The sequence below is a fragment of the Carassius auratus genome, chromosome 50 (genome assembly GCF_003368295.1).
Source record: "Carassius auratus strain Wakin chromosome 50, ASM336829v1, whole genome shotgun sequence".
In the NCBI taxonomy this organism is placed as follows: Eukaryota; Metazoa; Chordata; class Actinopteri; order Cypriniformes; family Cyprinidae; genus Carassius; species Carassius auratus.
Genome location: NC_039292.1, coordinates 8,988,649 through 9,015,709, shown reverse-complemented (window position 1 = coordinate 9,015,709; position 27,061 = coordinate 8,988,649). Strand labels below are relative to the sequence as shown.

At 35.3% G+C, this 27,061-nt stretch overlaps 2 protein-coding genes across 6 annotated transcripts; both read right to left on the bottom strand.

Annotated features, from left to right (window-relative positions):
- Positions 1 to 8,290, bottom strand: LOC113066881 (protein NEDD1-like). Of its 2 annotated transcripts, XM_026238982.1 has the most exons (17): positions 8,152 to 8,290; positions 7,456 to 7,599; positions 6,702 to 6,796; positions 6,360 to 6,476; positions 6,058 to 6,198; positions 5,533 to 5,762; positions 5,240 to 5,441; positions 4,515 to 4,668; positions 4,249 to 4,380; positions 4,091 to 4,135; positions 3,873 to 3,977; positions 3,370 to 3,414; positions 3,089 to 3,261; positions 2,829 to 3,012; positions 2,495 to 2,603; positions 1,036 to 1,102; positions 1 to 934 (listed from the first exon to the last, which is right to left on the bottom strand). In XM_026238982.1, the coding sequence occupies exons 2-17, from the start codon at positions 7,589 to 7,591 to the stop codon at positions 830 to 832; spliced, it is 2,040 nt and encodes a 679-aa protein (XP_026094767.1). In that variant the 5' UTR covers positions 7,592 to 7,599; positions 8,152 to 8,290; the 3' UTR covers positions 1 to 829. The 2 variants fall into 2 exon arrangements, with proteins under 2 accessions (XP_026094767.1, XP_026094768.1); XM_026238983.1 differs by lacking the exon at positions 3,370 to 3,414.
- Positions 8,226 to 27,061, bottom strand: LOC113066883 (endophilin-A3-like). 4 transcript variants are annotated; one of them, XM_026238988.1, is made up of 20 exons: positions 26,842 to 27,061; positions 26,267 to 26,371; positions 24,750 to 24,817; positions 22,163 to 22,283; positions 21,997 to 22,063; positions 20,947 to 21,302; positions 20,721 to 20,788; positions 18,584 to 19,843; positions 18,024 to 18,172; positions 15,863 to 15,994; positions 12,567 to 12,635; positions 12,393 to 12,465; positions 12,035 to 12,178; positions 11,805 to 11,938; positions 11,446 to 11,604; positions 11,169 to 11,272; positions 10,979 to 11,082; positions 10,850 to 10,882; positions 10,677 to 10,751; positions 8,226 to 9,145 (listed from the first exon to the last, which is right to left on the bottom strand). In XM_026238988.1, exons 11-20 carry the CDS (start codon positions 12,573 to 12,575, stop codon positions 8,937 to 8,939), a joined length of 1,044 nt encoding a protein of 347 aa, XP_026094773.1. In that variant the 5' UTR covers positions 12,576 to 12,635; positions 15,863 to 15,994; positions 18,024 to 18,172; positions 18,584 to 19,843; positions 20,721 to 20,788; positions 20,947 to 21,302; positions 21,997 to 22,063; positions 22,163 to 22,283; positions 24,750 to 24,817; positions 26,267 to 26,371; positions 26,842 to 27,061; the 3' UTR covers positions 8,226 to 8,936. The 4 variants fall into 4 exon arrangements, with proteins under 4 accessions (XP_026094773.1, XP_026094774.1, XP_026094771.1 ...); XM_026238989.1 differs by lacking the exons at positions 20,721 to 20,788; positions 20,947 to 21,302; positions 21,997 to 22,063; ... (2 more) ...; positions 26,267 to 26,371; positions 26,842 to 27,061 and having other exon boundaries at positions 18,584 to 18,679; positions 18,836 to 19,909; XM_026238986.1 differs by lacking the exons at positions 15,863 to 15,994; positions 18,024 to 18,172; positions 18,584 to 19,843; ... (5 more) ...; positions 26,267 to 26,371; positions 26,842 to 27,061 and adding an exon at positions 14,265 to 14,514.

Here is a 27,061-nt window from a genome sequence, read left to right as displayed (position 1 = left end):
TAACTGTATATTATATTTATTAAAAAATATGACTTTCTGGCCACAGACAAATTTAGGTATTTTAAAATAAAAGTCCTCCAGGTAACACCACACCAAACGCAATCATCTTATGACATGCTTGTAATGAAACAGAAAGAAAACAAAACACAGCTACATATGAATGCAGAAATGATTTAGATCAGTCTATAGGAAGACACCTTATAATTGTGGATTAGGAGCACAGTGTACAGATAATGGTTTTGAGTTAGTCATTTGCTTTTTGTTGGCAAATGTGCTGCCAAAAGCATATGAAACCAATACCAAAGGTTATTGAAGCAAGGGCATTCAAATAATCTCCAATACACACATTTGTGAGTTGCAAAATACATAGATCTACCTACTCTTACACATCACCAGTGTCCTTTCATTTTTGGCATGTGATTTGCAAAACTAATCTGGACAGCTTTTACAGAAGAGCACAATCCATCGTGGCAAAATTCATAATGAGATGCTTCTTCAACTCTACAACATTCATGCATTTCACATCTTAAGTGCCAATACATGCATTTTTTCCCTGTAAACTAGGACATATGAAATACTAACCTTGGAAAAAAAAAACTTTAAGTGTGTTCTCTTCCTTGCTATTTGATTTTAAGGCATAGAAATCTTACAAAAACAACCTTTATGGCCTGAAACAAATACAAAAGTGTGTGCCAGTATGACAAACAGAGGAGCAGACTGTGAGCGGCGGTCTGCAGAGTGAAGGCACTAGTAGAAACGGGAGCTTCTCTCTGTTCTCTCTGATTCTGGATGGATTGCTGCAGTGGGAGATGCGTGCCTACAGATGTATTTAATAATTGGCTCGTAGTTGTTTGTTTTCCTGTCTCAGTCTTTCTATCTCCTCGATGAGTGAGTCGTTAACAGAGGACTTCTCGATCATACCGTGGATTTCATTCTGGAAAAGATGAGTGCCATGATTAAATTGGTGTAATAACAGTAAAAAAAAGTAAGCTACTTAATTATAAAAATGTTAATTTTAATAAATAACAAATGTACCAGCTGAATATAGAACTGCCGAACCATCTCCACCTGTAGATTGATAATGTCTTTATGACATGTGTCCCTGAGGAAACGAGAACAGTCATTAATGACTAAATCACTGTGATGAAAACATAATGAACTTTTGTATTTATGTATTTTATAAGTAAAAATACAGTGTATATTTTTTATGCAATGTTGTATATATCGTATATATATATATATATAAATTGTGTGTTTATATACCCACAAACAATCTAGTGTTATTTTTGTATCATTGAGATACTACTGTTGATTTTATTAATAGTTTGAATTTTTTTGTTTTGTTATAAATGTAAAAATGTAAACTTTATTTTGTTAGTTTTAAATTTGTTGGGGTTTTATCTTTTTTTTGTCTACATAGTGTTTATTCATTTTTATTTCAATTTTAGGTGTTTTAGTTCAACTTAAACTAAATGAAAATAAGAAATGTTTCCTTGACAATGAACTGAAATACAAGAACTTTTTATTTAATGTTTGTTGTTTTTTGTTAACTATAATAACGTTGATGTATACAAAACTGTTTAATAGTTTTGGGGCATTTATTTTATTTTCTAAAGAAATTACTACTTTCATTCAGCAAGGAAGCTTTAAAGCTGCGGTAGGGAACGTTTGACGCTCTAGCGGTTAATAAACAGAACTGCTTGCGTCTTGCGGAAGAACATCGTAGCCGGAACTACTTCTCTCTGTTTATGTCTATGAAGAATCACAAAGGTACTGGGTTATTCCACCGCGGTACCCCCGAAGCAATCTAAAATAGTCTGAATATAAACACTTATTATAGGTGCACCCTAGTGATTCAGGACAAGCCAAAAACATGGTTTGGAAAATGGATTCATGGTGTACTCGCTTATTATGTTCATTTTTCTACATTTTGAACACAAACGAAGTTATGGACCGCAGCTCTGATTGGTTGTTTTTTACCGGGAGTGATGGAGTTTCTGCAAATGGCAATAGGACCACTGGGAGGAGCCAGAGGAGCTTGATTTTTTTCACAGATTATCTGTCTCATATTCTACTGTCAGGACATAATGACAGGTTTAACAAATATGTAAAAAATATTTTTTTTACAAAAGTTCCCTACAGCACCTTTAAATTGTACAAAAGTGACAAAAGATTTTGATTTCAAATAATTGCTGTTCTTTTTAACTTTCCAATTATCAAAGAATAAAGATAAAATGTAGCCTTGTTTCTACAAAACTACTAAGCAGCACAACTGTTTTCAACATTGATAATAATACTTCATGTTTCTTGAGCATCAAATCAGCAAATTACAATTATTTCTAGAGGATCATGTGACTGAAGACTGGAGCAACGATGCTGAAAATTCAACTTCGATCACAAAAATATATTAAACTTGAAAATATATTACAATTAGAGATGTCATTTTAAATATAAAGTGATCTCTAGATTATTCTTAAGAAATCTGTTAACTCACCTGAAGTCCTCCAGTGCCTCATTGATCATATTACGGACAAAGCTCATCTGAACAGAGGTGAGTGGAGCTCCACGGCCCTCAGCTCCAGATTCGACTGCTGCTGCTGCCGCTGGAGCGGGAGATTGAGATCAAAACATCCGTCACTCACTGTGTCACCGCAAATCTTAATGCACATATCCGATCTTTTGACCATATCTGATTTTTTGGCCCTCCTGTTTACATTCAATTCTGATCCATGTCAGATGTGAGCAAGAAAACGTGTGTCAATACATTGTGTCAATGTAAACACAGCCTAAAGCAACTTTTAATGTAATGGTGGCCCATTCAAACACACCTGGTGCAGCAGCAGAAGGAGATCCGCTGACTGGCGAGTCATAGATGAGCTGGGAGGGCAGATCTCTCCTCTGACTGGGCTCAGGTGTGTTGAACGGCTGCACGGATTGGACACGTGTGCTCTGAGCAGAAGGGTGCGTGGTTATGACATCAAAGTCCTGCTGGAGGACGTTCTTCTTCTCCACCTGTCAATAATCCAGAAAAAAAGCTGAATTTCTCAATACAAAAAAAATGTTGGATGATAAACAAAATGAGTTGGACCTTGTTGCCGTTCAGTAAATCAGTCTGTTGTGGTGGGGTAGTGATGGGCTCCTCCTCTCTGATTGGTGGAGGAGTCTGAACCACAGAGGGACTGTAGCAGCGACTGACTGGAGTGCCCAAGGGTGTCATCCTCTGGGACGAGCCTCCAGGAAAATGAGGTAGGTATTCAAAGTCTAGTAACACAGGAAATGCTAATGTTGGTAAACGTCAATGTAACCTTGTTATTTCATTGTTCTTATCATGCTCATTACAGCTGATATATATAGTTTATACAAACTTGCCTTTTTTTCCACTTGATACATCACTCAGTCTTTGCCCTTTATACTCTAAAGAGATAATCAGCAAACAATTAGTAAAGCAAATATATATGTCTGTGGAATAAGTAACCTTTTTAATTAATACTTTAATGATTTTTTTTTTTAAATAATGTTATATTTAAAATGCTGCTGAAAATAGAAGCATCACATTAAAAAAATGTATCCTGGTTTCAACAAAAACATTAAGCAGCACAACTGTTTTCAATAATGATAATATTAAGACATTTTTCTTGAGTGACAAATCAGCATATTAGAATGATCGTGTGATACTGAAGACTGGAGTAATAACTGCAGAAATTTCTGCGTTGCATTACAGTAATACATTACATTTTAAAATATATTACAAAGACAGTTATTTTAAATGTAATAAAATCAACAAATAAAAGAAAAAATCTACCTAGAGTAGTCTATATATATTAAATGTAGTGAGCAGAGCTGTGAAAGACCGGTTGGAAAAGTTGCCTCACCATCTCGTACAGGTGAAAAGATGTCCAAGCTGTTTCGGCCGACTCTGAACCGGTCTGTGCTGTGCTGGCCTTCCCCTTCCCTCGAGAACATATCTATACTGCCTCCTAGACACAAGAGAAAAATGGCAAAAAACCATTTAGCCATGTAATAAATATACAACAACCGTAATCTCTTACATTTTGCCATTTATGACTGAAAATGATAAAGAAATACTCACCATTTCTTGAAGTTGGAGTTTCAGCCAAGCCATGTGTTTTGAAACCTGTAGAGAGGATGCAAAAGCCCAGAAAGGGCCCATAAAAAGAGAAGACCAATGAAGATAAAGAAAAAAACATGGACAATACATTAATAACAATGAAAAAGAAGTGATCTTACCATCATTTAGAGGGGAGAAAATATCCAGGTTTAGGCTGTTCCGACCGATGCTGCTAAATTTCTCCACATTTGCTAGCTGAGCTTGACTGTGCAGACCCTCCGCCTCTCTGGAGAACACCTCACCAGCAGAACCTATAAAAGCAAAACATTCAGTATCTGTAAAACTGTTACAAACGATGTAAACAGGGCTTTCTAATACTAAACGAGCTAACCAAATATGACTGAATAAGGAATAAAACCTTCTAAGGACAATAAAGAATGTTGACCTGTGACTTGGGCTTGTCCATCACCAGGAAATTCAGAGCCAGGCACACTGGGTGGGACTGTAGATGCTGGAGTGGAGGGTCCCGTCTGCTGGATGTCCAGTTTAGCTGAGATCCTCTTATTTGATTGAGAAGTCTTGCTGGATGTTTTAGTGGACTGTGGAAACAGAGCTGGTTTTTCATATCACTTACAACCAGAGTCTGTTGCAATAATCTTGAATAGTTCAATGTAGGAGCAACATTTGTTTAATTCATCAGATGTTACAAAATTATAAAAATGAATAAATGAAATAAGAAAACCATGCATTCAAATTTAAGTTAATTGTTTCAATTCCAATTTCAATTATTTCATAAAATGCATGTTACTGCATCTTTAATCAAAACTATATATCGGATATAGCAAAAATGTAAGTTAAATAAAAATATTACATTAATAAAAATGAGAATAACTAAATATTAATTAATTCAAACTAATTAAATAAAATGAATTTCACACAAAACACTGCATGATACATACTAATACAATCAATTAAAATATATTCGCTATCAGAATTTTAAAGCTATCTAAGAAGTTACAAACAAACAAACAATTAAATAAACAAATGTTTGCATGATATTCTTTAGCCCCACATTTAGAATGATAAGGAAATGAGTCAGTTTAATGGAAACAAACACACAACCTCACATGAAACCGAGGATGGTTCTGAACAAATAACAGAGAGCCGTACCTTTAACTTGCAGGTGGAGTTCTGGAAGCGGATGCAAGTCACTGACGTCTTGTGAGCCGTGGTGATTTTGACCGGCGCACTGAGGTTTCTCAAATCGTACAGATAAATTCTGCCCTGTGTTGAGCCCACCACCAGTCCAGCTCCATCTGGAGTAAAATCAATGGCTGTGAGCGGAGACTCCACCTGCTTATTACGAAACACCCTGCGGAGATAAGCACACATTAAATCGATAAACAAATCAAAACCAAACTCCAGTGTTCAAACTGCTTATTAAATGTGATGTTTTCTCTTACATTTTGCTGGAGGTGTCATAGCAGACGATCTTCTTATCAAGCCCCACAGTGATGAAGAGTAAATCATTGGCCGGAGAGAAGGCCAACCCTGAACATGGGGCTTTGTGCGCCCCCTCGAACAAGTGCAGCTCCTTTTGAGTGTTAGCATCCCAGAGCGCCACAGAGCCACAGTCAGACACCGTGCCCAGCAGAGACCTCTTCACCAGCGAGTACCTCAGATCATGGATGGGCTGAAGAGAGATCACGTTGTTTTTTAAACTAGGGTTACCTGCTTAATCGAAATCAAATCACCAACAAAAAATCTAGATGGCTGAACATTTGAAACTGAAGAAATTAAGACAGTTGGTCTGTAAAATAAAGTAAAGTTTTTTTCTCAGATGCTCCATTTCTTTAATTTACAGTGAAATATTACAGTAGCAATATTTCTAATTTATACAAAACTAAACTGAACTGAGGACAGTTAAAACATCTAGTTTAGTTTAGTTCACTCACTATATTTTGTAAGACTAAAAAGGTCACACTCACCACATTTGGCCCATGACCAAAGGGTTTGCTGGACAGGTTGGTTGTGATGCTGTGAAGGATGATATCTCCACTAGTTGAGCCTGATGCTGTGTAGCTATCACCTCCATTAAAAGACACACATGTCACTTCCTCCTTGTGGTCCTACACAAAAAGAGACATGGAACAGGATGGATTAGGAACCGTCTATTTTGGGGCCATTTTGTTGTTGTATTTTATCTTCATGGAAGAACATACTTCCAACAAACTGAATGTCCTTTGAAAATTTCAAACATGTGTAAAATATGTTTGTGACCATATGATACCTTAAGGTTTCGGTGCAACCTTTTCGTCTTTAGGTCCCAGATATTAACCGTGTTATCCAGTCCTCCGCTGACCAGGAACTGTGACGTGGAGTTCAGACTAACACGGGTTTGCCTTTTCTACAAACAGAAGGCCAGTATGAAACATACATAACCAAGATATATTTAGATAGGAAGAAGATATCATATGCACATAAACTGACAGTCACCACTTACAAGCTGCTACTACTTAAATATTGTAGAAACTAAATTTTCTGTAAAGTTGCTTTGCAATGATTAATATAGTAAAAAAGCGCTATACAAATAAACTTTGAATTGAACTGAATATCAAGGTCGTCAGCTCACCCCTTCACCTAGCTCCATCACTGGAACTGGAGATGACTTGAGACTGGTCACCACCAGCTTGTCTCCTATACTGCTGGCACTGACCAAGTACTGGTCTGAATACTGTCAAGGCAAACACCTTTCCATCTATGAAAAAATAAATATGCACCATGTTTGTCCAACTCAGGGGCTTTCCATCTTTGAGATGCCACGGACCCTTAAATATAATCCTCCTCATGCAAGGGACCCCATTCTAAAATTGCTATATATTTTCATGTATAAAGACACATTTTTAATAATTTAAATTGGTATACTATGCAAATTAAACATTTATTCCGAAAATCTTTAGTTCATTAAGTGAAAATTATTTTTCTTTTCGACTGACTATAATACTGTCCTGTTTTATGTATTATTATTAATTTGAATCTAGTTTTTAATATATATCTAATTATTTAAATATAATTATCTATATATTTCAATATATTTTTTATTCATTTACTTGTTTAAATATATTTATATTAATATGTTTTATCATTTCAATATAATATACAATCGAATTATATACTTATTTATTTTTACAGTTTTTCTACACCTTTCTCCAGAGTCAGAGAAATTTCACACTTTGCTGTGGTAAGCATGGTTGCACTTGGAATGATCTCTTCAAAACTATGTGATCCAAACACATGCTCAGTGATGACTGACATTACTGTGGGTAAATGATGCACAGAATGCTGATGATTATGATTTAAAGTGATGTGACAGTGATAGAGGATACTGCTGCTGCTCCAGCACACTTGAGCCACTGGATGCGTGGTACTGTGAGGGTTGAACTGCTCCAGCACCGTCATGGAGCTCGAGTCCCAGATCTTCAGACAGTCACCTGACGACACAAGCCGCGTGACGTCCTCCATAGCAACGGCTGCCAGGAGACAAAAGATGGACAGCTGTCAGGCGCGCGACCTACAGCGTGCACTGTTGACATGAGCCCCGAATACTTGTACAGGAATAATAGTGACAAACAATCGTGTAGTATTGCACTTTAAAGCATTATTATGTCATTATTGTCATTTTATCGGTTAGCAAATATTTAAACGTTTTGTATAGCCACCAATTTACTTTTTACATGTTGTTACTGGTAGTCTAAATTATTATAAGAGTTTGAATTATGCCTTTACAAACGCTTAAAATATCCTCAGTGACTTTGACTAAGTTGCATGCAAGTTAGCCGAAGGGCAATGCAGCTAGTTCATGAAATCTTCTTTAACTTTATTTAGAGCATAATCAAATTCAGTTAAACAAAAGCGACTGTAACGGATAATCCTGATAAAATCAACATTAGGGGTGAATCCGTAACGCTCGTTAAAAGATTTTAACTCTCCAATACGCACTTTTTTTGTTGCTGTTTGTGATGTTGTGCTAATAGTTTCTGCATTCATCAGCTGATTAGCGACAGCTAGCTAACGTTACTTACCCTTGGTTTAGACTATAAAAGTGCGGGGGGAAATAAGGGACATGCTCGTAAAAAAACTTCACAAAACATCCACGGTGGTTGAACAGATGAGTCCTTTTATTTGAAAGTAAAACTCATATCAATAAAGTTTGAACATCCGTTGTTCCAGTATGTTACCGCCACTACGGCGAGCTGCTGGGTTCAAAAACAGGAAACATTCGGAATTACAGCAACGCATCTTGTGTGGGGAAGGCAAGTCATTTATTTTGTGTGTCAAAGTTGAACACGTCTGTCAAGGAATATGCATTCAAATGTCTGTAGTGCTTTTAAATACAAGTACACGTAAGTTATTCTGCAATAAGACCAACAGTACTAGAATATTTAATGCAGTGCACAAGGAGAGACAAAGAAAAAATAAAATAATTTTGGATAAGTAATTAAATTTTTCGATTTAAGTGCTATTTAAAAAGAGTAAAACTAATCAGTCCATGACCACATTGTATTAAAATTATAATTTATATGAACATTCATAGTGCACTTACAGTATAACATAAATGATACTTGTGTTTTTTTATAGCAGCATATTTATGTAACATTTTAAGATTCATAAAAAATAATCAGATAAGGAATACAAGGCAGGGTACGTTACTTTGCATAGTGATAATATAGATAAATATAAAGCATGGGCTCAGAAGTGCTTCACATATTAATCATTATCAAATAATCAATAATATTTAAAGAAAAGTTTTTTTAATCTAAAAAAACTGGCACAGTTCATGTTGTCCAGCTGCAGTGCCTTCCTGCTGTCATTGCGGCAGAGGTACAAGTACTTTGACGTAGTTCATGGGAAATAAGCCAGCCTCCCCTCTGATCATTCCCTCACACCAGTTCTCATCGATCTGGCTGGTCAGAATGATGATGTCGCCCTCCTTAAAGCCCAGCTCGCCCTGGTTTTCTGGCTGGAAACTGTAAAGTGCCTGACAGCAAGGCTGATCCAAAGGGAGCCCGCTATCATCTAGCACACAAGAAGAAAAATACATTTTATTTATGCAGCTTCTTTCCCAAGGTTAAAGGGTTAGTTCACCCAAAAATGAAGCCATAAATGACTCACCCTGAAGTCATCCTAGGTATTCGACTTTCTTCTTTGAGACGAATCCAGTTGGAGTTATTTAAAAAATTGTCTTTGATCTTTCAAGCTGTTTAATGCAACTCAGCGGGTGTTGGATTGCAACGAGAAGTTTAATAAAAAGCACATCCATAAAAAAAAAAAGTCTCTCACACGGCTCCAGGGGATGAATAAAGGCCATATTCAAAACTTAATTATCACTTGAATCTAGCTTGCGCTCACTGTTGTAAACGATGCAGTTCAGGGGGAATGACGTTATGAGGTCAGCTTTCCGCATGAGCCGCTCAGAAGTGACGGACGCAGAAATGCAGAGGAGAGATCAAAGCAAAACAATGGTCACTAATTAGAAGTACAAAACAAGAATTTGTAAAGAAGAAGGTCTCAGAACTTCAATATAAGCCAAGAGGAGACTGGTTTTCCTTTGCTAAAGTAAGGAAACTTTGCTTCCTTTGCTCCTGTTAACAAACGTTGGTTTTCACAAGACTCATACATACGTTGCATGCACAACACCGACCTCATACGTCATTCTCCTGGAACTGCTTCCATTTTACACAGTTGAGTGCAAGCTAGATTAAAGTGATCATTACATTTTTAATATGGATATTTTTCTTAGAAAAACTCATCAATTCCCTACAGGAGGCCTTTGTGGAGCCAGGTAAGACACTTTTTTTTTTTTTTATGGATTAGCTTTTTATAAAAATTATTTTAAATTGATACAAAGTGCAACATCCACTGAGTGGAATCAAACAGCTTGAAAGATCAAAGACAATTTTTTTAATAACAGACTGAATTTGTATGAAAGAAGAAAGTCATATACACCTAGGGTGACTTCAAGGTGAGTAATTTATGGCCTAATTTTCATTTTTGAGTGAACTAACCCTTTAAGGTCACTTTTAAAATCGTGGAACAGACACATTCTAATGTTTAATAAAAATGAAAGCATTACTTGTTTCTATTATATTCAATTATATGAATATTTTATAAATTAAAGAACAATTAAGTCTAAGATCACACTGAAATATCAATATTTAAACTATTATTTAAAATTAATTGGAAAAAAAAAAGATTCTGTGACTATTTCTAGCTCACTAATCACATACACAAATTTGTGACACTTTTGTGGCTCATTTGTGACAAATGTATGTTCACTTCTGAGTGTTTAACATTTTGAGCAGTCATTTCTACAGTCTTTAGTATCATACTCTTTAGTATCAATATTTCTTATTGTCATCAATGTTGAAAACCATTTAATATTCAAATTAACTACTTAATATTTTGTAGAAACCATTATATTTTTTTCAGGATTCCTTGATGAAAAGAAAGTTCAAAAGAACAGCGTTCCATTCAAACAGAAATCTTTATTGTCACTTTTGACTAATTTAAAGAATCCCTGCCGAATTAAAAAACAACAACAACTCACTGTCACTGGACGGCCTGTCTGTTGTTTGAGCTTTAATGGTGACTTTGTCAGGAGGGTGAACCACAACCGTTGCATCTGGTAAAGAAAGACATTAGAAGCAAAGCAAGCTGGGGTACTTCCAGCTACCTGATACAAAAGCTGAGAGTTTGTGTATCACATTTAAAATTTCTTACATTTTTCACTCAAAGCTTCGGTAATCTCAGTATCTGTGGTACATAATACAGCATTTCAGCTGGCAGAGCATTCAGAAAATCTTTGTGAACAGTTTCTGTTTAATGTAATCAAACATCTTAATATCACACCTGATGAGCATGTGGAAAATCCATAAGTATCCGTGTAGCACACTGTGCTCGCAACTGATTTAGATGCAAATTCCCTTTTGGGTTGATTGCTTGCGTCTGCTATCCTTTATACAGTGAAAAATAAGCAGGCAAATTAAATGAAACCAAGGTAAGTATAGGAAATAAGTACAGCTGAAATCATGATTCTAACCTGCTCTGTAAACTACTCCTGAGATGTTCTAGAATCTGGTGTGACTGGCGGTGGTAGTCCATTACTGCTTCTAAGAGACCGGAGAGGTGTTGCAGACGTTGTACCTAAGAAAAAAAACAGTCAAACAAATTATGAATTAAAAAAGGGTAAACAAATAAGCAAAAACAAATAATACAATTATATATATATATATATATATATATATATATATATATATATATATATATATATATATATATATATATATACACACACACACACACACACACTAACTTACGTCTCTCTCTAGGAGATTAAACATGCTTCTCTCAGCCAGTTCTTTGGATTCTTCAAACTTTTCAAATGCTTTCTTAATTTCGGAGTCTGCAATCTTTCCTTTACGCCTTTTTTTGTAATCAAAATCTAGACGCCGACCTTCAAGTTTTTTCAGATGATACTGATAACCAGAAAAAGAAGAAAAGCTGTGTTTATGTACATTCCATTTCCACTTTAAATGCTCAGAATACATTAAAAATCATACAAATCACGACATTACATCTTCCAATGCATCTACAAAATGACAGGTAATCTGATCATTAGTAAATCTGATTTTATCATCAAAATTATATAGTGCTCATTTACAACATACAGACTGACCGCGATTTCCTTCAGCTCTTTGTGCTGCAGGGACAGCAGAGGATCAATGAAGGTTCGTTTCACTCGGACATCCATGCAGTCTTTTGCCTGGGCTACTTGTTTCAAAGACTCTCCCATTTCAAGCAGAGCAAAACCTACAATTGTAGCAAAACTCAGAACTTGTATTTTGGCATTTTTTTAAAGCAGTAAAAATTGTAATATTCATTGCTTTTAATTCATCTCAACCATACCAAAACCAGACTCTGCTCCAAGCTCATTGCCATAGCGCAGCATGCAGTCTCCAAGAATGCCCTCTGTCTGAGGATAGCCCACAGCCTTCACCTGCCCACGAATTTTGGACACTGTATTGAGCATGCTGAGTTTTGCTCTGTATGCTTGAAGAACAAAAATGCAAAAGAGAATCACTTAAATATAACAACAGCTGCAAAATCACATTAACTAAACATTCAAAAAACATGAATGTATTTCAATAAATGTTATAATAAATATTATAATATATAATAATATATCATACATAAAATTATAATGTATTGTATAATGCACTTTTATAATAAATATTATAATAAATTGTATTAAATGAATAAAAACCTGGGTTTGGCTGAAGATATCCTATAGTTTTTGGAACAAGGTCGAGAATCAGTTTGTGGGTAATATCAGTTTTCTACAATAAAACAATCAATAAAATAGAAAAACAAAGAGAGACATTTTGATGCACTGAGATCTTGAATTTTTTCTTTATTTTGCAAAGATTGATGTTTATACCCTTTCCATGTTGAGGAATTCCTCATCCAGTTTTGTTCCTTCAACTCCATTGATCTTTTCCTTTAGCAACTGTAAATATAATCAAAAAGGTAAAAAAAATTATATATAATAATAATAATTATTCAGTTATTGCTGAGTGGGCTTGACAAAAAATAAGTTTATGATTCAGTAGACAGTTATGAAAAGAATCAGATGAACGTTTGACTAATCGGACAAATTCATATTCTCCATAACATATAAAATATTAATGGCAATACAGAGAGTGATCATGATAACCTTATTAATAGTTAATAAAACAATGATATGATAATGAGCGGCTGATCTGATTGCAGCACAATCCACTATCTACAACATTTCCAAACAAAACCCGGAAATCCACAAGCCTCGCCTTTTTTAACACATTGTGATGACTGAGCATCTGTTTCCTGTGGTTCATAAGCCAAGCTGTTTATGAAGGTCAATCGTTTGGCCAATGCGTCCAAAACACTAAGAGGATTCAGACCGCCAGGAATTAATCGAAAAAATGTGCCCTTGCAAACTTTTTAATAAACATACTTTAGTGGCTTGGAGACCTAGAAACTATCCTTAATACTGTAAACAAAACCTCCAGGAGTCAATGATCAGTATTTATTATAAATTCCAGGAGATTTTATTATCCACAATAAACTTGCATAATAACAATAGCAGATAGTAAGTGGACTTTGGATCCAAGAAACCGACAACACCCATGTGCATTTGTCCCACTAGTTTTCATTTCGACACATTCAGCCTCAAAACCTCTGCAGTAACTCAACACTTCCTCAGAAACACAAGGTGAGAAGGACATGTTTGATTACATAATTTGGAGGCTAATCACATTTCTGGTGTGGAACTAAAGCACTTAAACCTTTCTTTTTTAAAACAGAAACAAAACATTTATACATAATCCAACGCAATGTATGTTTTAGCTTGGTAATATATCATTAATTGGGACATAATATCAGGTCACCCCAGCCTGGCAGCAGTAGCTCTGTGCGAAGTGCGATTAATGCCCGCGAATCGATTCCTTTGAACAAATCGTTTCAAAGATTCAGTTCAAAGAAACCGATTCGTGAATCCTTTACGTCTTGAGGTTATTGCGTCACTGCAAGGTTCATGCCACGGTCACTGATATGATAAGTATATATTAGGTCATTGGTCACTGTACATATCGCTAGCATTTTAACGATATAACTTTAAGGGTGTTGCAATTTCAAATATGTCCCAGTTCACTTCAACGTAAATATATTTACTTTACACACTAGGGTACAAAACTTAATTTACATCTCTGATAAAATGATTAGCACGTTTTAATAAAGTGTACATTTTATGCTATAGTTCTCTTCTCGATATGGTTCTTCTCGCGTTCAATTAATCGATAAATTGTTTATTAGAGGACCACAATGACCGATTCAGTCCGACTCGTTCTGGTTTGTTTCAACTGATTCATTGAAATGATCCGATTCAAAAGAACAGTTCATCATCACGAATCCCCCACATTGTCATTAGAACATCCACCCAGCCAACAAACGCGGTGTCACAAAAGTATTACAACTCTTTAACAGCGCGATTTAAAGCGCAGTTACGTGCATATAGCATTAGTACGCTATCGTTCTAAAGAAATGACTCGATCACTGAAATGAATCTTGTTTGCATCGTCGCACAAAAGCTTCGAATTACCTGACTTGCTTTGTGAAATTGTTTCTTCAATCCGGCCACTGACATTCTAATCCGCGTTCGTCCCCAAATGTTTCACATGAACAAACATGTCGGGGTGGTTATCTCTGCCCGTGAGTCCACATTGCTCTCCTCCCTCTTCCGTCCGTCGCAATATTTTGCACCTTGGGACATTGCCCAGATTTGATTGGTGGGGCTGTGCTGAGATCCTGCAGCTATGACGGTCCTAGAGGTCACTCATCGGCTACAGGCTTGTATCTACTGCAAGAATTCCAGGCCTTAGCCCACATAAAGTATTATATTATTAAAGTTTCCATAAATAACCAGCATATCTGCATATGGAAAGACCAGGGCTGGTTGTCACACTTTTTACTCTTTTTACACTTTTTTTTTTTTCTCAGGATGTTTTTGAAAGTCAGTTTTTGTATAGCATATATCTCAGCTTCTGTACATTATACCGGTTATTGAATACCAATTGACAAATTATGGAGCATGTTGTCACAGGTAAATTGTCACAATTGAACATGGCACTAAACAGCACGTAATGGCATTTTCAGCTACATGTAATCTATGAAAAAGTATTAATGTAAATGATAATACACAGAAACAGTCCAAAAACATTGCAATTTTTAAAAGTGGAATAAATGTGTCATACACTACAAGTCAAAAGTCATTAAGATTAAATTTTTTTTTTTCAAATAAGTCTCTTATGTTCATCAGGTTTGCATTTATGTAATGCATTTTTGCATTTATGTACAGCTGAAACAGTAATACTGTGACACATATAGTTTGCAATAAATCTTTTCTATTTAAATATATTTTTTAAATTATTCCTGTGATGACAAAGCTGAATTGTCAGCAGCCGTCAGCAAGGATGCATTAAATTGTTCAAACGTGACAGTAGAGATGTTTATAATGTTACAAAAGATTTCTATTTCTGATAAATTCTGTTCTTTTAAAGTTTCTATTAATCAAATAATCCTGAAAAACACACATATCCACAAAGCAGCACAACTGTTTTCAACATGGATAAAACGTGGGACAACGTGCCCCGCTCTTTATGAAAATACCCTTGTCATGAAAACACGATTCATTTGCATTCAGTTGTTTACCCAGCTAATTCAAAAAAAATAAAATGAAATTGGATTTGAGCAAATTCATTCCTATACTGTTTGAATGTTGAATCAGTAAACACATGCTGTTGAAGCATTTCTTGAGAAAACAAGATTTCAGTCTCTTTCAGTAATTCTCAGTAAGCAGGGAGTGGTCGTCTGGGACTATTGCCAGCAGAATTCAACTAATGTTTTCCATCCAAGTCTATGCTGCTCTTTATAACCTCCTCTTCATTCTCAATATAATCTGTGTCTATCTGTATGCTGAATGTAAATATAAAATTTAAATTAATGCACCCAATGAGTTATTAGTATTAAATCATAAGCTATCTTAATAATCTGTGTATTTCTTCTGGATGCATCTCATGGCATCCTGTAAGGCCATGTTTCCCCACCTATGAACATCAATATGGTACATCAGTCCTGTTGGCTGGTTTATAATGCCACATGTGTAGTATTTCATATCATACATGACTTTGACAAAGCTACCTGTCCTTGAGTGTGCAGTCTGCCCCTGCGTTCTCCACCAGGAACTTGATGACATCCAGATGGCCCTCAGAGGCTGTGACATGCAGCGCTGACCGTCCATCATAATCCACAGCATTCACATCTGAACTTCACCTATACAAGAGGAATTAACTCTGTTAACACTGTTTTCAGTATAATTCACCATGAGGAATTAGAGATCATTTATAGAAAGATGCAAAAGAAACTTAATTCATATGCCATAGTGACATCAAAATCAATTATATTTTGAATAAAGAAAATTATTTATAATTGTAATTTCTGTAATGTTTATTTAAATTATTTGTAAATTTAAATTCAAATGACAAAGGCAGAGCAAGAAATGTTAACATAATATCTCAATACTTTACAATTTGAATATATTTCAATATATTATTTAAAACAAATGATAACTCTCTTTCTATATATTCTTAAATTATTGAAATGTATAATATTGTAAAAGTATTAAAAAATAATATATTTGTATATAATATATTTGTATATAATATATTTGTATATAATATAATATAATATAATATAATAAATACTTAATATAATACTTGTGGCTGAGGTCTATATGATAATTTAGACATCCTACCTGCGCAGAGATACTATGTCCCCTCTGTAAGCAGCCAGAAGTATATTCATAATTTGTAATTCTAGAGAGAAATATTTCTTTATCTCCATATCCTGACAGCATCAATAATTTTACATGTATTTTATATGTATTTAATATATATACAGTGGGTATAAAAAAGGAGTCACACCCACCCCCCTTAAAATAATCACTTATTGTTGATTAACTGGGCCATGCAAGGACATTCACCTTCTTCTCCTTTAACCACTGTGTGCTCAGTTTTACTATGTGCTTTTGATCATTGTCATGTTGAAAGGTAAATCTTCTTTCCATTGACCACTTTCTAGCAGAGGACAGCAGATTTTCCAAAATAATTTTTACAATTTTCCTTCGATCCTGAGTGCTCCAGTCTCTGCTGCAGAGAAACACCTCATAACAGGATTTTACCCCCTCCATGCTTTACTGGAGGAATGCTGATATTTGGATGGTGAGCTGGAACATATTTATTGTTTGGTGTTGAGGCCAAGTCATTCAGTTATATTCTCATCTGCCTCAGAATCTTCAAGGTTTGTTTTAGCAAAGCTCAGCTTTGACTGCATGTGGCCTTTTTTGAGGAGTGTCTTTTTTCTTGCAACCCTCCCATTCAAGCCACATGTGTGGAGAATTTGTGATATTGTCACACACACACAATGACCACTCTTTGTCATAAATTTGTTCAGCTGCTTCAGAGTCGATGTGGGGCTCTAGTTCACCTCTCTGAGCAGTTTCCTCCGGCTCCTTCATCAGTTTGGAGTGACATCCTTGTTCAGGGAGGATCTGTATTGTACCAAATACCTTCCACTTTTTAATAATAGACTTGAATTTCTTTTTTTATCAATCTCCTGACTTGTGTCTGTCCACAACTTTATCCCAGGGATCATTTGATGGGTGTCCATAGTTGATTGTTTGCCTGAGTTACACCACCAAAGTCTGAAATGCTCCAGGAATGCTCTTTTCATGGGGGGTGATCCTTTGTCCAACTCAGTGATTCTGGTTTTAATTTTTTATATCTTTCTGTTCTTACTGTTATATCTTTCACTTGGATGTTATAAGTTATAATGTTATAAGAGTAAATACATCTTGATAAACCAAAAACTGTTTCTGCTTTCATCTCAGGCAACAAAGCAACAAAATGTGATTATTGAAAAGGGGGTGGTTATTTATACATACATACATACATACATACATACATACATACATACATACATACATACATATATATATAAAACCGGATAGTAGGCCTAAGGTTTGTCAGATTGCTAGCCAGAGGGAGGTGGTCCCTGGGGTAGGGGCATTCTTATACTAAAGAGCATATAATTGGATATAAATGTGTAATACAGGATGAGTAAACAAACGTTTTGGTCCAACCTTGCAAATTTTAAATGCATGTCTTCTAAAAGCTCATTTTAATCTGAGTTAAGGAGTGCAATAGCATTTACATAAATATAGAAGATAAGGAACATGGTCTAAAATCCACAGAATTTAATACATTTTGATTTGATATTGGAGTTTACTGATCCATTTCCTCACCTCAAAGAAATGGACACCCCTCCATGAATTTCCTCCATGAATTTTCATTGCAGTCCAGTCCAGGAGACCGACACATGAGTCTCAGAACCCCAGGAACCACGCAGGATCAGTACGACACCAGACAAACTGGACTTCCCAGGCACAGATGTCTGCATTGCAATTACATTATCCATCATAAATTATTAGGCTTTCTATCCTAAGCAGTTTACCATCATGAAATATGCACAGAGAAAATATTCAGCATTCTGGATTGTGTCCATTAGAGGGCAGTAGGGGAATATCCAATTATTTTTTTTAGACATTGTTTAATTCATGGAAACATTCACTGCTATTCATCACTGACGATTGATTGTTACCATTATTGTTAATTAACAAGGTAGAGGCAATTTTAAGTAGTTACATGTAAGTGGGAGAAAATTTAATTGAGTAAAAAAAATCCTGTTAGAAATGTGAGAGTGAATTTAAACTAGAGATTGAGGAAATTAACCACAACTGATTTTAAATCTGCAATATATCACACAAATATGACTCATCATTTTCCAACTTAGACACAAACTCACCTTGAAATGAAACATTCTGGAATAATCATTCATTCCAGCCCCCTGCATCATGGGAAAGCATGCTGCGGATGGGGTGGGGTGACATCACTTGGTCACCTGAAAAGGGGCACAGTCATCCATTACCTAGGGTTTCAGCCAATCCCACGCCAGACTCGCAGGTGACTTCTATAGATAAACACTGAGACATATGCAAAATGAAAATTCAACCATGCATTCATTCTTATCAAGAATATAATACATAAAACTGAATACCTGTAACATTAAATCCAGTGTAGAATTGATCCCCACACCTTCTGGAAAGCACTGGAATGGTTTAGTTATGCAAAACAGATGAGATTAAAAGACCCTGTGTGATGTAGAACCAAAATTGATCTTTCGGGGAATTATCCTAGACTTACTTTCTTCTCTTGTAAGTAAAATGAAAGAGCGTGGAGATGGATGATGTCTTTTAACAGGTTTTGATAACTGCAACAGCAGTGATGACGGTTACAATTAACACTAACAAATAAACACTGAATAACAGAAAAAAAAATCAATATCTCATAAAAATCACATGGCCTGCAGGTTTTTCTTTTGTTACATAGTTTTTTTTTTACTTTTTGGTCTTTTTCCTACACACTTATCTATTATCTGCAGGTGTGTGATGATTATTGTTAGTTTGATCATAAAAATCACATAAAAATACCTGGTGCAGTTTAGGTTTGCATGCTCTTTGTCTTCTGATGATAATCAAAACCTGTGAGAAAGTGGTTTGCTTTAAGATTGCTTTTATGCTTTATTTATCATTAAATGTAGCTGGTTAATGTAAAATTTAAGCTTACATACTTTTCTTATTCGTCAGTGACTGGTCTGGTTGGCAGCTGTTTTATGACGAAAACAGTCAATAAAAGCACATTTTTGTTTATTTTTAAACAAGCAACACTGTTACCTGTAATAAAGAAGTGCAGATAATTGCTCCTGACTCAACCAGCGGACTATGAGACACACCTGCAAGCACGTTTGCTGTATTTAAGCACTGCTAAGCCAAAAAGTCTTTGAACTGAACATCAAACTCTTGAGTCCAGAACTGAACATAAATCAAAGAAGTGGAATATTTGGAATGAACTGACTGAACATTCCTTGCTTGGTCAGGGTAAATGGAGACTCGTATTTGGGATATTCCTCCATCCCTACAAATTTTTGCACATAGTCAGAACCTTGCTGGTCCACTGCGAGACCATATATGAAATCTCCCCAGAATGCAAGGTTCAGCCAAGTCTCCTAAGGAAAGTCGCAATTAGCAGTAGCAATTGTAGATCCTTTTATTTTCTGTAGATATTTATATAACATAATATAATATAATGAATTATAGCTGAAATTTTAACTTCTTAATTGTAGCTTTGGTTACAATAAATTCAACAAATTTAAGTTACATTTATAAAATATGAAAAACATGTTTTCAAAATAAAAATTATATTTTATAATGATTATATACTGTATATTTCACATATCCCAAAAGTTTGGAGTTGTAAGATTTTTTTAAAGGAAGACTCTTACACACACAAAGTTAAAGCCGGTTAAGGACGATAACTATAAAGATAACGATAAAAGATACAGTTCTAAAAATCATTCTCAATATTAAAGATAACAGAGTCCACAATACAATAATATAATATATAAAATAACAATAAAGTAACGATACTGTTTGAATCATTTTCAGAACTATTTTTTCCAGGGGCAAGTGAGCTTAGAATAAACGGACGATATCATTCGCTGATGTTGACGTTAATATCGTTATTTTTATAGTTATCATTCTTGGTGTGAACGGGCTTTACTTACAGTTATTTGATTCAAACAGTAAAAAATTCAATATTGTGAAATAGTATTACAATAAAAAACTATTTAATACATTTTAAAATGTTATTTATTAATGTGATGGCAAAGCTGACTGATCCCTCTGGTTCTTTAGATTCTATTTTTATTATTCTATTTTATTATTATTATTATTTTTTTATATATATTGTCTTGTTTTCACAAAAATTTGTTTGAGATTAAACAATAATTGGCAGATGCCCCACAGTGCCACTGTGGACCCCCTAAGGATGAAGAGACCCCCTGCTGAAGATCAAATCAATCGAATTGAACTGTTGTGTCGCACCTCTGTCAATCCTCGGTACAAACTGAAACGCCCCATTTCTTGCCACCCTCTCTCACGTCTTCTTTCTCCTGTTCAGAAATGCAAAGCAAATGAGTCACGTTGTGATATTTTTCAAGAAAGAATCAATTAGAAAATAACCTGTGCTACTTTAAGGCTTCTTCGCACGTCTTTTTCAATAGACTGTTATATAAAAAGAACAACAACAGCGGAAACAGATTTGACGCACCTTCACAGAGGAGAGTTGTTTGCATTTAATAAACAGCTTTTGTGTTTCCTCTGTGAAAGTAGAGAAATCTGGAATGACAAATCTTCCCTGCAAATGCCTTCAGGATGAAAGACACAAAGCCAGTCATGCACCTGCAAGATGTTCACAAATGAAGCATATTAACAGCATTAAAGATTAGGGGTGTTTAGTATTTATATTTAAGATGCTTTAAATTTGACTACTGGTGTCAACATTCAGTCTGGCCTGTGAAGAGTGTTCCTGTCAACAGTTCCATCTGCTTCCTGTAATTTCCGCATCAGGCCGTAGCAGTCCTTAATCCGGGGGTCTGTTCGGATGATTCCTGAGCTCCACAGGACCTGCCGAAATACAGACAGATATGACATCCTGCACTATTGAATATTAGCTCATATTAAAGCAATAGTTCACCCAAAAGGGGAAAATTGCTGAAAATGCACTCACTATTAGGCCATCCAAGATGTTAATGGTTATGTTTCTTCAGATTTTGAGAAATGTGGAGCAGATTTGGAACAGATTTGGAGAAATTTAGCATTGCATCACTTGCTCACCAATGGATTCTCTGTAGAGAATGGGTGCCGTCAGAAGCAGTTCAAACAGGAGATAAAAACATCACAATAAACCACACTCTAGTGCATAAATTAAAGTCTTGTGATGTTAAAAGCTGTGTGTTTGTAAAAAAATAAATCCATCAATCGACTAAAATAAGAGTCCTCTATTTATAATATTGCTTCTCCATTGAAAACAGTTCTAAACAAATATGTTATTGGATTTTTGAGAGATGCCTCTTAGATGGACATGCAGATTTTCACTTCACAAGTCATTAGCTGATGGGCTGAAGTTGTGTGAATAACTTGTGGAATACTGTTAAGTTTTTATCAGTTGTTTGGACTCTCATTCTGATGGCACCCATTTGAGGATCCACTGGTGAGCAAGTGATGGAATGCTAAATTTCTCCAAAACTTTTCTGATGAAGAAACAAACTCTATATAAATCTTTGGGTGAACTCTTCCATTAAAGATGCTTTTTATGTACCTCAAAAAACTGATTGCAGTTGACTCTTCTCCCAGAGGCAAAACTATCAAAGAGCACATCAGCAGCCCTTTTGAAAAACAATGTTTTGTGTATGTCAGCATACATGTGGCTAGTAGCTCATGAAGCAGGTTAAGCAAATGCTGCCTTGTGCATTTGAGACTCACACCTTTTTCTTAAAATGACCTTCTCTGGTCGACCCAAGTGTTGCCATGCTTGGCTGGCTTTAGGTTTGGTCTGCTCTGGTACTGTCCGTATTGTGCCTCCATGGCTTTTAAAAGATGGCATGCCTAGGGAAAAGAATGGGCATTTTATTAGAACAGAAAAATGAAAACTAGACTAGCATTTCCTGAAGAAAAAAGAACTTGCTAGGCAACTAAATATTATATATACACTACCGTTCAAAAGTGTGGGGTTGGTTTTTGAAAGAAGTCTCCTATTCTCACCAAGGCTACATTTATGTGATCATTAAAACGATAATACTGTGAAATGTCAAATGTATGATCCTTCAGAAATCATTGTAATTACGCTGTAATTATTTCTTATTCTGTTCAATGCTGAAAACAGGTGTGCTGTTTAATATTTTTGTGGAAACCATGATAAATCTTTTTCAGGATTCTTTGATTAATGTAAAGTTCAAAATAACAGCATTTATTTAATATAGAATCTTTTAGAACATTATTTATTTAATGCCACTTTTGATCTATTTAATGGATTCTTGTTGAATGGAAGTAATAATTTTCATTAAAAGATTTTGCTGATCTCAAAACATTAAAATGGTAGTTTACATAAAATATTATAAAAAATACTTAGATATTATTATATAATATTATAAATATTCAATTATATTTTATATCTCTAACTAAGTATTTTATTATTATAATATTTAATTAATTAATTAAGCTTTGGTAATAAACGTAATATATAATTTAAAAGGACATCGAAATATTTTCATAATTAAGACTTCCTGCATGTGAGCCAGCTACACACACAAAATCAGCACAGTAGCTTAGACACTGTGCAGTGTAAGGTAGCAAATAAAAGTGCCCCTATTATGCCATTTCCAATATTGCCTTTCATGCAGTGTGTAATGAAGCTGTATGTCAATGTAAATGATCTGCAAAGTTGTAAAGCTGAAAGTAGCCTACACGATAAAAAAATTATTGTCTCCCAAAATAAAGAATGAACTCTGAACAGCTGAAACGAGTCGTTGGTAGGATTGACTCTCTTTTGCAGCTAGCCTTTAGTGGCCAGTTTATGAATTACAGTTTAAGTCACTTCTGTGTGGGCTTCACAAGAGAGCGGCAGGTTGCCGCTTGGTTCAGACATGCACTGTATGCCTTAGACCAATCACAACAGATAACGCTATTTGACCAATCAGAGCAGAGCAGGCTCACTGAAAGTAGGGGTTTAGAGAGACTGAATCTTTGCACTGCTTTGAACAAATCGCTTGAGAATTGCTGGAAAATTAGGTTATATTAAATGCAGATTTTGAGAAAACTAAAGTGTTTTTTGACCTTGCATGCATGTAATCCTATTGTAAAAAGACACAAAACAATATTAGGAACCGTAAAAATTGCATAATAGGTGCATTGCATATGCAAGTCAGACGAGATCAATCACAATTTACTATGCTAATAGAAGTATAAAAGTAGACAAATTCAGCGTGCAAATATCATAAATACTTTTATACTTCTATTAGCATAGTACATTTTGATTGATCTTCTCTGGCTTGCATACATTTAACCATGCACCATTACTGTAAAATGCCACTTAGTACTCCAAAGTCAATTAAAAAGTCGCACTTTATTTTACAGTACGTGTACTTACATGTACTTATAATGTACTTGAATGAATTTATCTAAGAAAGTTCTGGTAATACAAGGTAACTCCATGGGGTAGGGTTAGGTTTAGGGTTAGGTTCAGGGTTAGTACCTAGTTATTACATAGTAATTGTAATTACTATAATAAGTATATAGTATGTACATGAGGAACAGGACTGTAAAATAAAGTGCTACCAAAAAGTCAATGACAAATTTAGAACTAGCTTTTATGTGGACCTTATGATGCATGCTATGCCTGAATTAGCTTATCTAGTGTTTTGCACTTTTGAATCCTGATGAAATACAACATACAACATAATGCTGGTGCCAGACACACCTTTGAAGTCTAATTAACTGCAGTTGTTTAATGCTGCGGGCGAGCATATTGAGACATATTACTCTTTCATGTCAGCATGCTAGATAATAAATGTTAGCCTCCAGCAGTAACAATGTCTGCGGTGCTGAGATTTTATGACAGGTGAAGTATACATGCTTATTGTCTTTGTACAGATATGCTAGACTAAGTTAAGCAGCAGAGACAATGTGTCTATAATGTACAATGTCTTTAATGTATTCAATAAAAAAACAGCGGAACAATGGGGCAATGGAAGTGAACGGAGCTGAATTGTTATCAATAAAATATAAGGAAGACTATAGCCAGACACACTTTTTTTTTTTTGTGGTAAACAGTCTACCATTTGAGCTTAACTTGTACTGAACCTGGAATAATCCTTTAAGTCAAAACATCTATTTTGCAAATGTCAGCTGAATGGCTAAGTCTCATTGTAGACAGTAGTAAAACAGCACATTAGCACAGGTGTATTGAGATGTCCCTCACCTCAGTCGTTTTAATAATGCTGGTTATAGTTTTACGCCTCCAGGTCTGTTTTATAGTTTATGTGTGGGTGTGGTTATGCAGGACTCAGCATGTACCTTAGATGCAGTAAACTTCGTAGGGTCTGCGTTCCTGCTGGTGAGGGCATCTGTCACCTCTCCATTCTCTGAATGAGTGGGAGGTAAAGAATAAAAACCCAGGATGAGAAAAATCCTCCTTTGCTGAATCTTGAGAGAGGTTTAAAGATTAAGATTAGTGCTTATTTGTGAGTGCAAGATTTAAAAAGGATTTTCGAAGTTGAAAACCACTAAGCATTGCATCAGCAAAGAATGTATATGAGGATATTTTAAAATCTAGGACACCAAGTTTCTTGTGTGTTTAAGGCATTGTTTGTGTTGTGTTGTCCTCTTAGTCCAAACAATTACATTTTCTGAAAACTAAAACATATGAAACCATGGTGCTGTGGATAGGGGACGGATGTAATCGGTCTATTTTTCTCTTAATCTTCCACCCAAAAGAACAATAGATCGTAAAGGAATACCGTAGTTGAAAAAAGAAGATCATGTAATTACAAACCTATATGACTTTTCTTCTTATTTTGCGTTCCACCGAAGAAGAAAATTTTTTTGGAACTGAATTATTTTTATTTTTGGTTGAGCATCCTCATCTCAGGAAGTTGATTTTGTGCCCAGATGGTGGTACACGTCAGAAGAAGTTATGCAGACGGTACTTCCACCCCTTAGGGTGAAACTTGAAAGTAACTTATTTTTCATTGAAAGGAAACCCACATAACATTAATATGGTTTACAAAACAATGTGAATATGGTTTGTAACAGTCTATGCAGTTTTGCTCCTTGCCACAAGTCTTTGGGTTGCTCACTTTGGTGCATTAAAAGGATAATTCAACCCAAAAATAGAAATTTGGTGGAAATGCATTCACCCTCCAGCCATCCAAGATGTAGGTAAGTAATGTTTTGTTTGGACTCTCATTCTCACGGCACCCATTCACTGCAGATGATCCATTGGTGAGCCAGTATTGTTCAGCTAAGTTTCCCTAAATCTGTTCCGATGAACAAACAAATTCATCTACATCTTTGATAGCTTGAAGGTGAGTGAACTATTGCATTAAACTGCTGCTACAGTCTTTATTTCTAAACTTAAAATACAACTGTAATTTATTTTACAAATAAATGTAAATGTAATTTGTGAAGTATTATTATATATTTTTTTAAATAGTTATATTATTATAAATATCAAACTTTCATTCATGTCACTAAAAAAGGAAGATATAACAAATATTCTATGGCTTTTTATAGCATTATATTATAGCATTATATTTTAGTGTGTGTTCATCATCCACACTAAAACCAATAAATGCCACATCACTCTCACAGAACTGCCCCATTCATTTGGCCTAGTTTAAGCAGCACTCTTATACTAAACTTGGAGTTTCACTATAGAGATGATGTGAATTTGGGATGTGAGTGGTGACCCGATCAATACTCAGAATAAACTTGCTAATGTGACACTCACAGCCAGGGTCCCTGTCAGTGGAAATCACCAAGTTCACAGCCACACATCTAAATGACACTCTTACAGTGTTTTGTGTGACTACCTCTTTTGTCATCCTCCTTATTTGGCTCCAGTAGTTTGTTGCTGCCCAGGCCTCAGTAGTGCTTTCTCCATTTATGTCTGAGGGGCGGTGTTCTCTGAAAACTTTCTGTTCACATGAGTTTATTTAGAAAGCATGCATGTTTTATTTCAGAAATGCATGAACAAAAGAAAGAAATGCAAGTGCTTTCTTGACAGCTTGCCTTCTGCCATAATAAACATCAGTAAACTACATGAATATATAATTCTCAGAGGATTTTGTAGTTTCGCTGAAATGAGACTTTGGGATCAAAGCAAGTGTGTCTGTGTAAAGACAAGTCTAGTGATGAAGAACAGTTCAGTGGTGAGAAACATCTGTGTGAGTTCTGACACAGCTATCAATTGTCAGCTTAAATCAAAGCTGTGCCAAGTGCTTGCTGAGAGAATATATTCAGCATTTTATTTTACTTAAATAAGTTAAAAAGCATTATGCCCTCTTTTTTGCAGTCCTAAACTGAATAGAAAAGACTGATTTGAAGTTCAGACTTTACGCATTTAAAACTGACTTTCTGTATAATCAAGAGTTAAAACAGTTCTTACCACAGATAGGGATTTTCCTCTGTTTCTTGGCTTAAGCTGTTCTCCATGATGAAACTTCCCTTTATACTTTGGTAAAGGCAGTCAACTAGGAGTTTTAACAAATCCAAATTTCATGTTTGTCTAGCATCTGGAGACAAAGATGAGTCTTTTTGGCAGCTGTGTATTCATTGAGACAAAGTGTTTGAGCCAGTCTCAGTGTGAACGGCCAGTTTTTAGCTGG

Bases quoted from the DNA above. Each gene is read 5' to 3' on its own strand.
- LOC113066881 (XM_026238982.1), bottom strand. From the start codon at position 7,591: ATGGAGGACGTCACGCGGCTTGTGTCGTCAGGTGACTGTCTGAAGATC. The intron at 4,669-5,239 runs GTACGGCTCTCT...CTGTTTCCACAG, and splicing joins ACTCCACCTGCAAGTTAAAG to TCCACTAAAACATCCAGCAA. The intron at 4,381-4,514 runs GTCAACATTCTT...TTGCTTTTATAG, and splicing joins TGGACAAGCCCAAGTCACAG to GTTCTGCTGGTGAGGTGTTC.
- LOC113066883 (XM_026238986.1), bottom strand. From the start codon at position 14,309: ATGTCAGTGGCCGGATTGAAGAAACAATTTCACAAAGCAAGTCAG. The intron at 11,273-11,445 runs GTAAGTTAGTGT...TTTTTTTCTTAG, and splicing joins TTAATCTCCTAGAGAGAGAC to GTACAACGTCTGCAACACCT. The intron at 10,883-10,978 runs GTGTGATATTAA...TATGTACCACAG, and splicing joins ATTTTCCACATGCTCATCAG to ATACTGAGATTACCGAAGCT.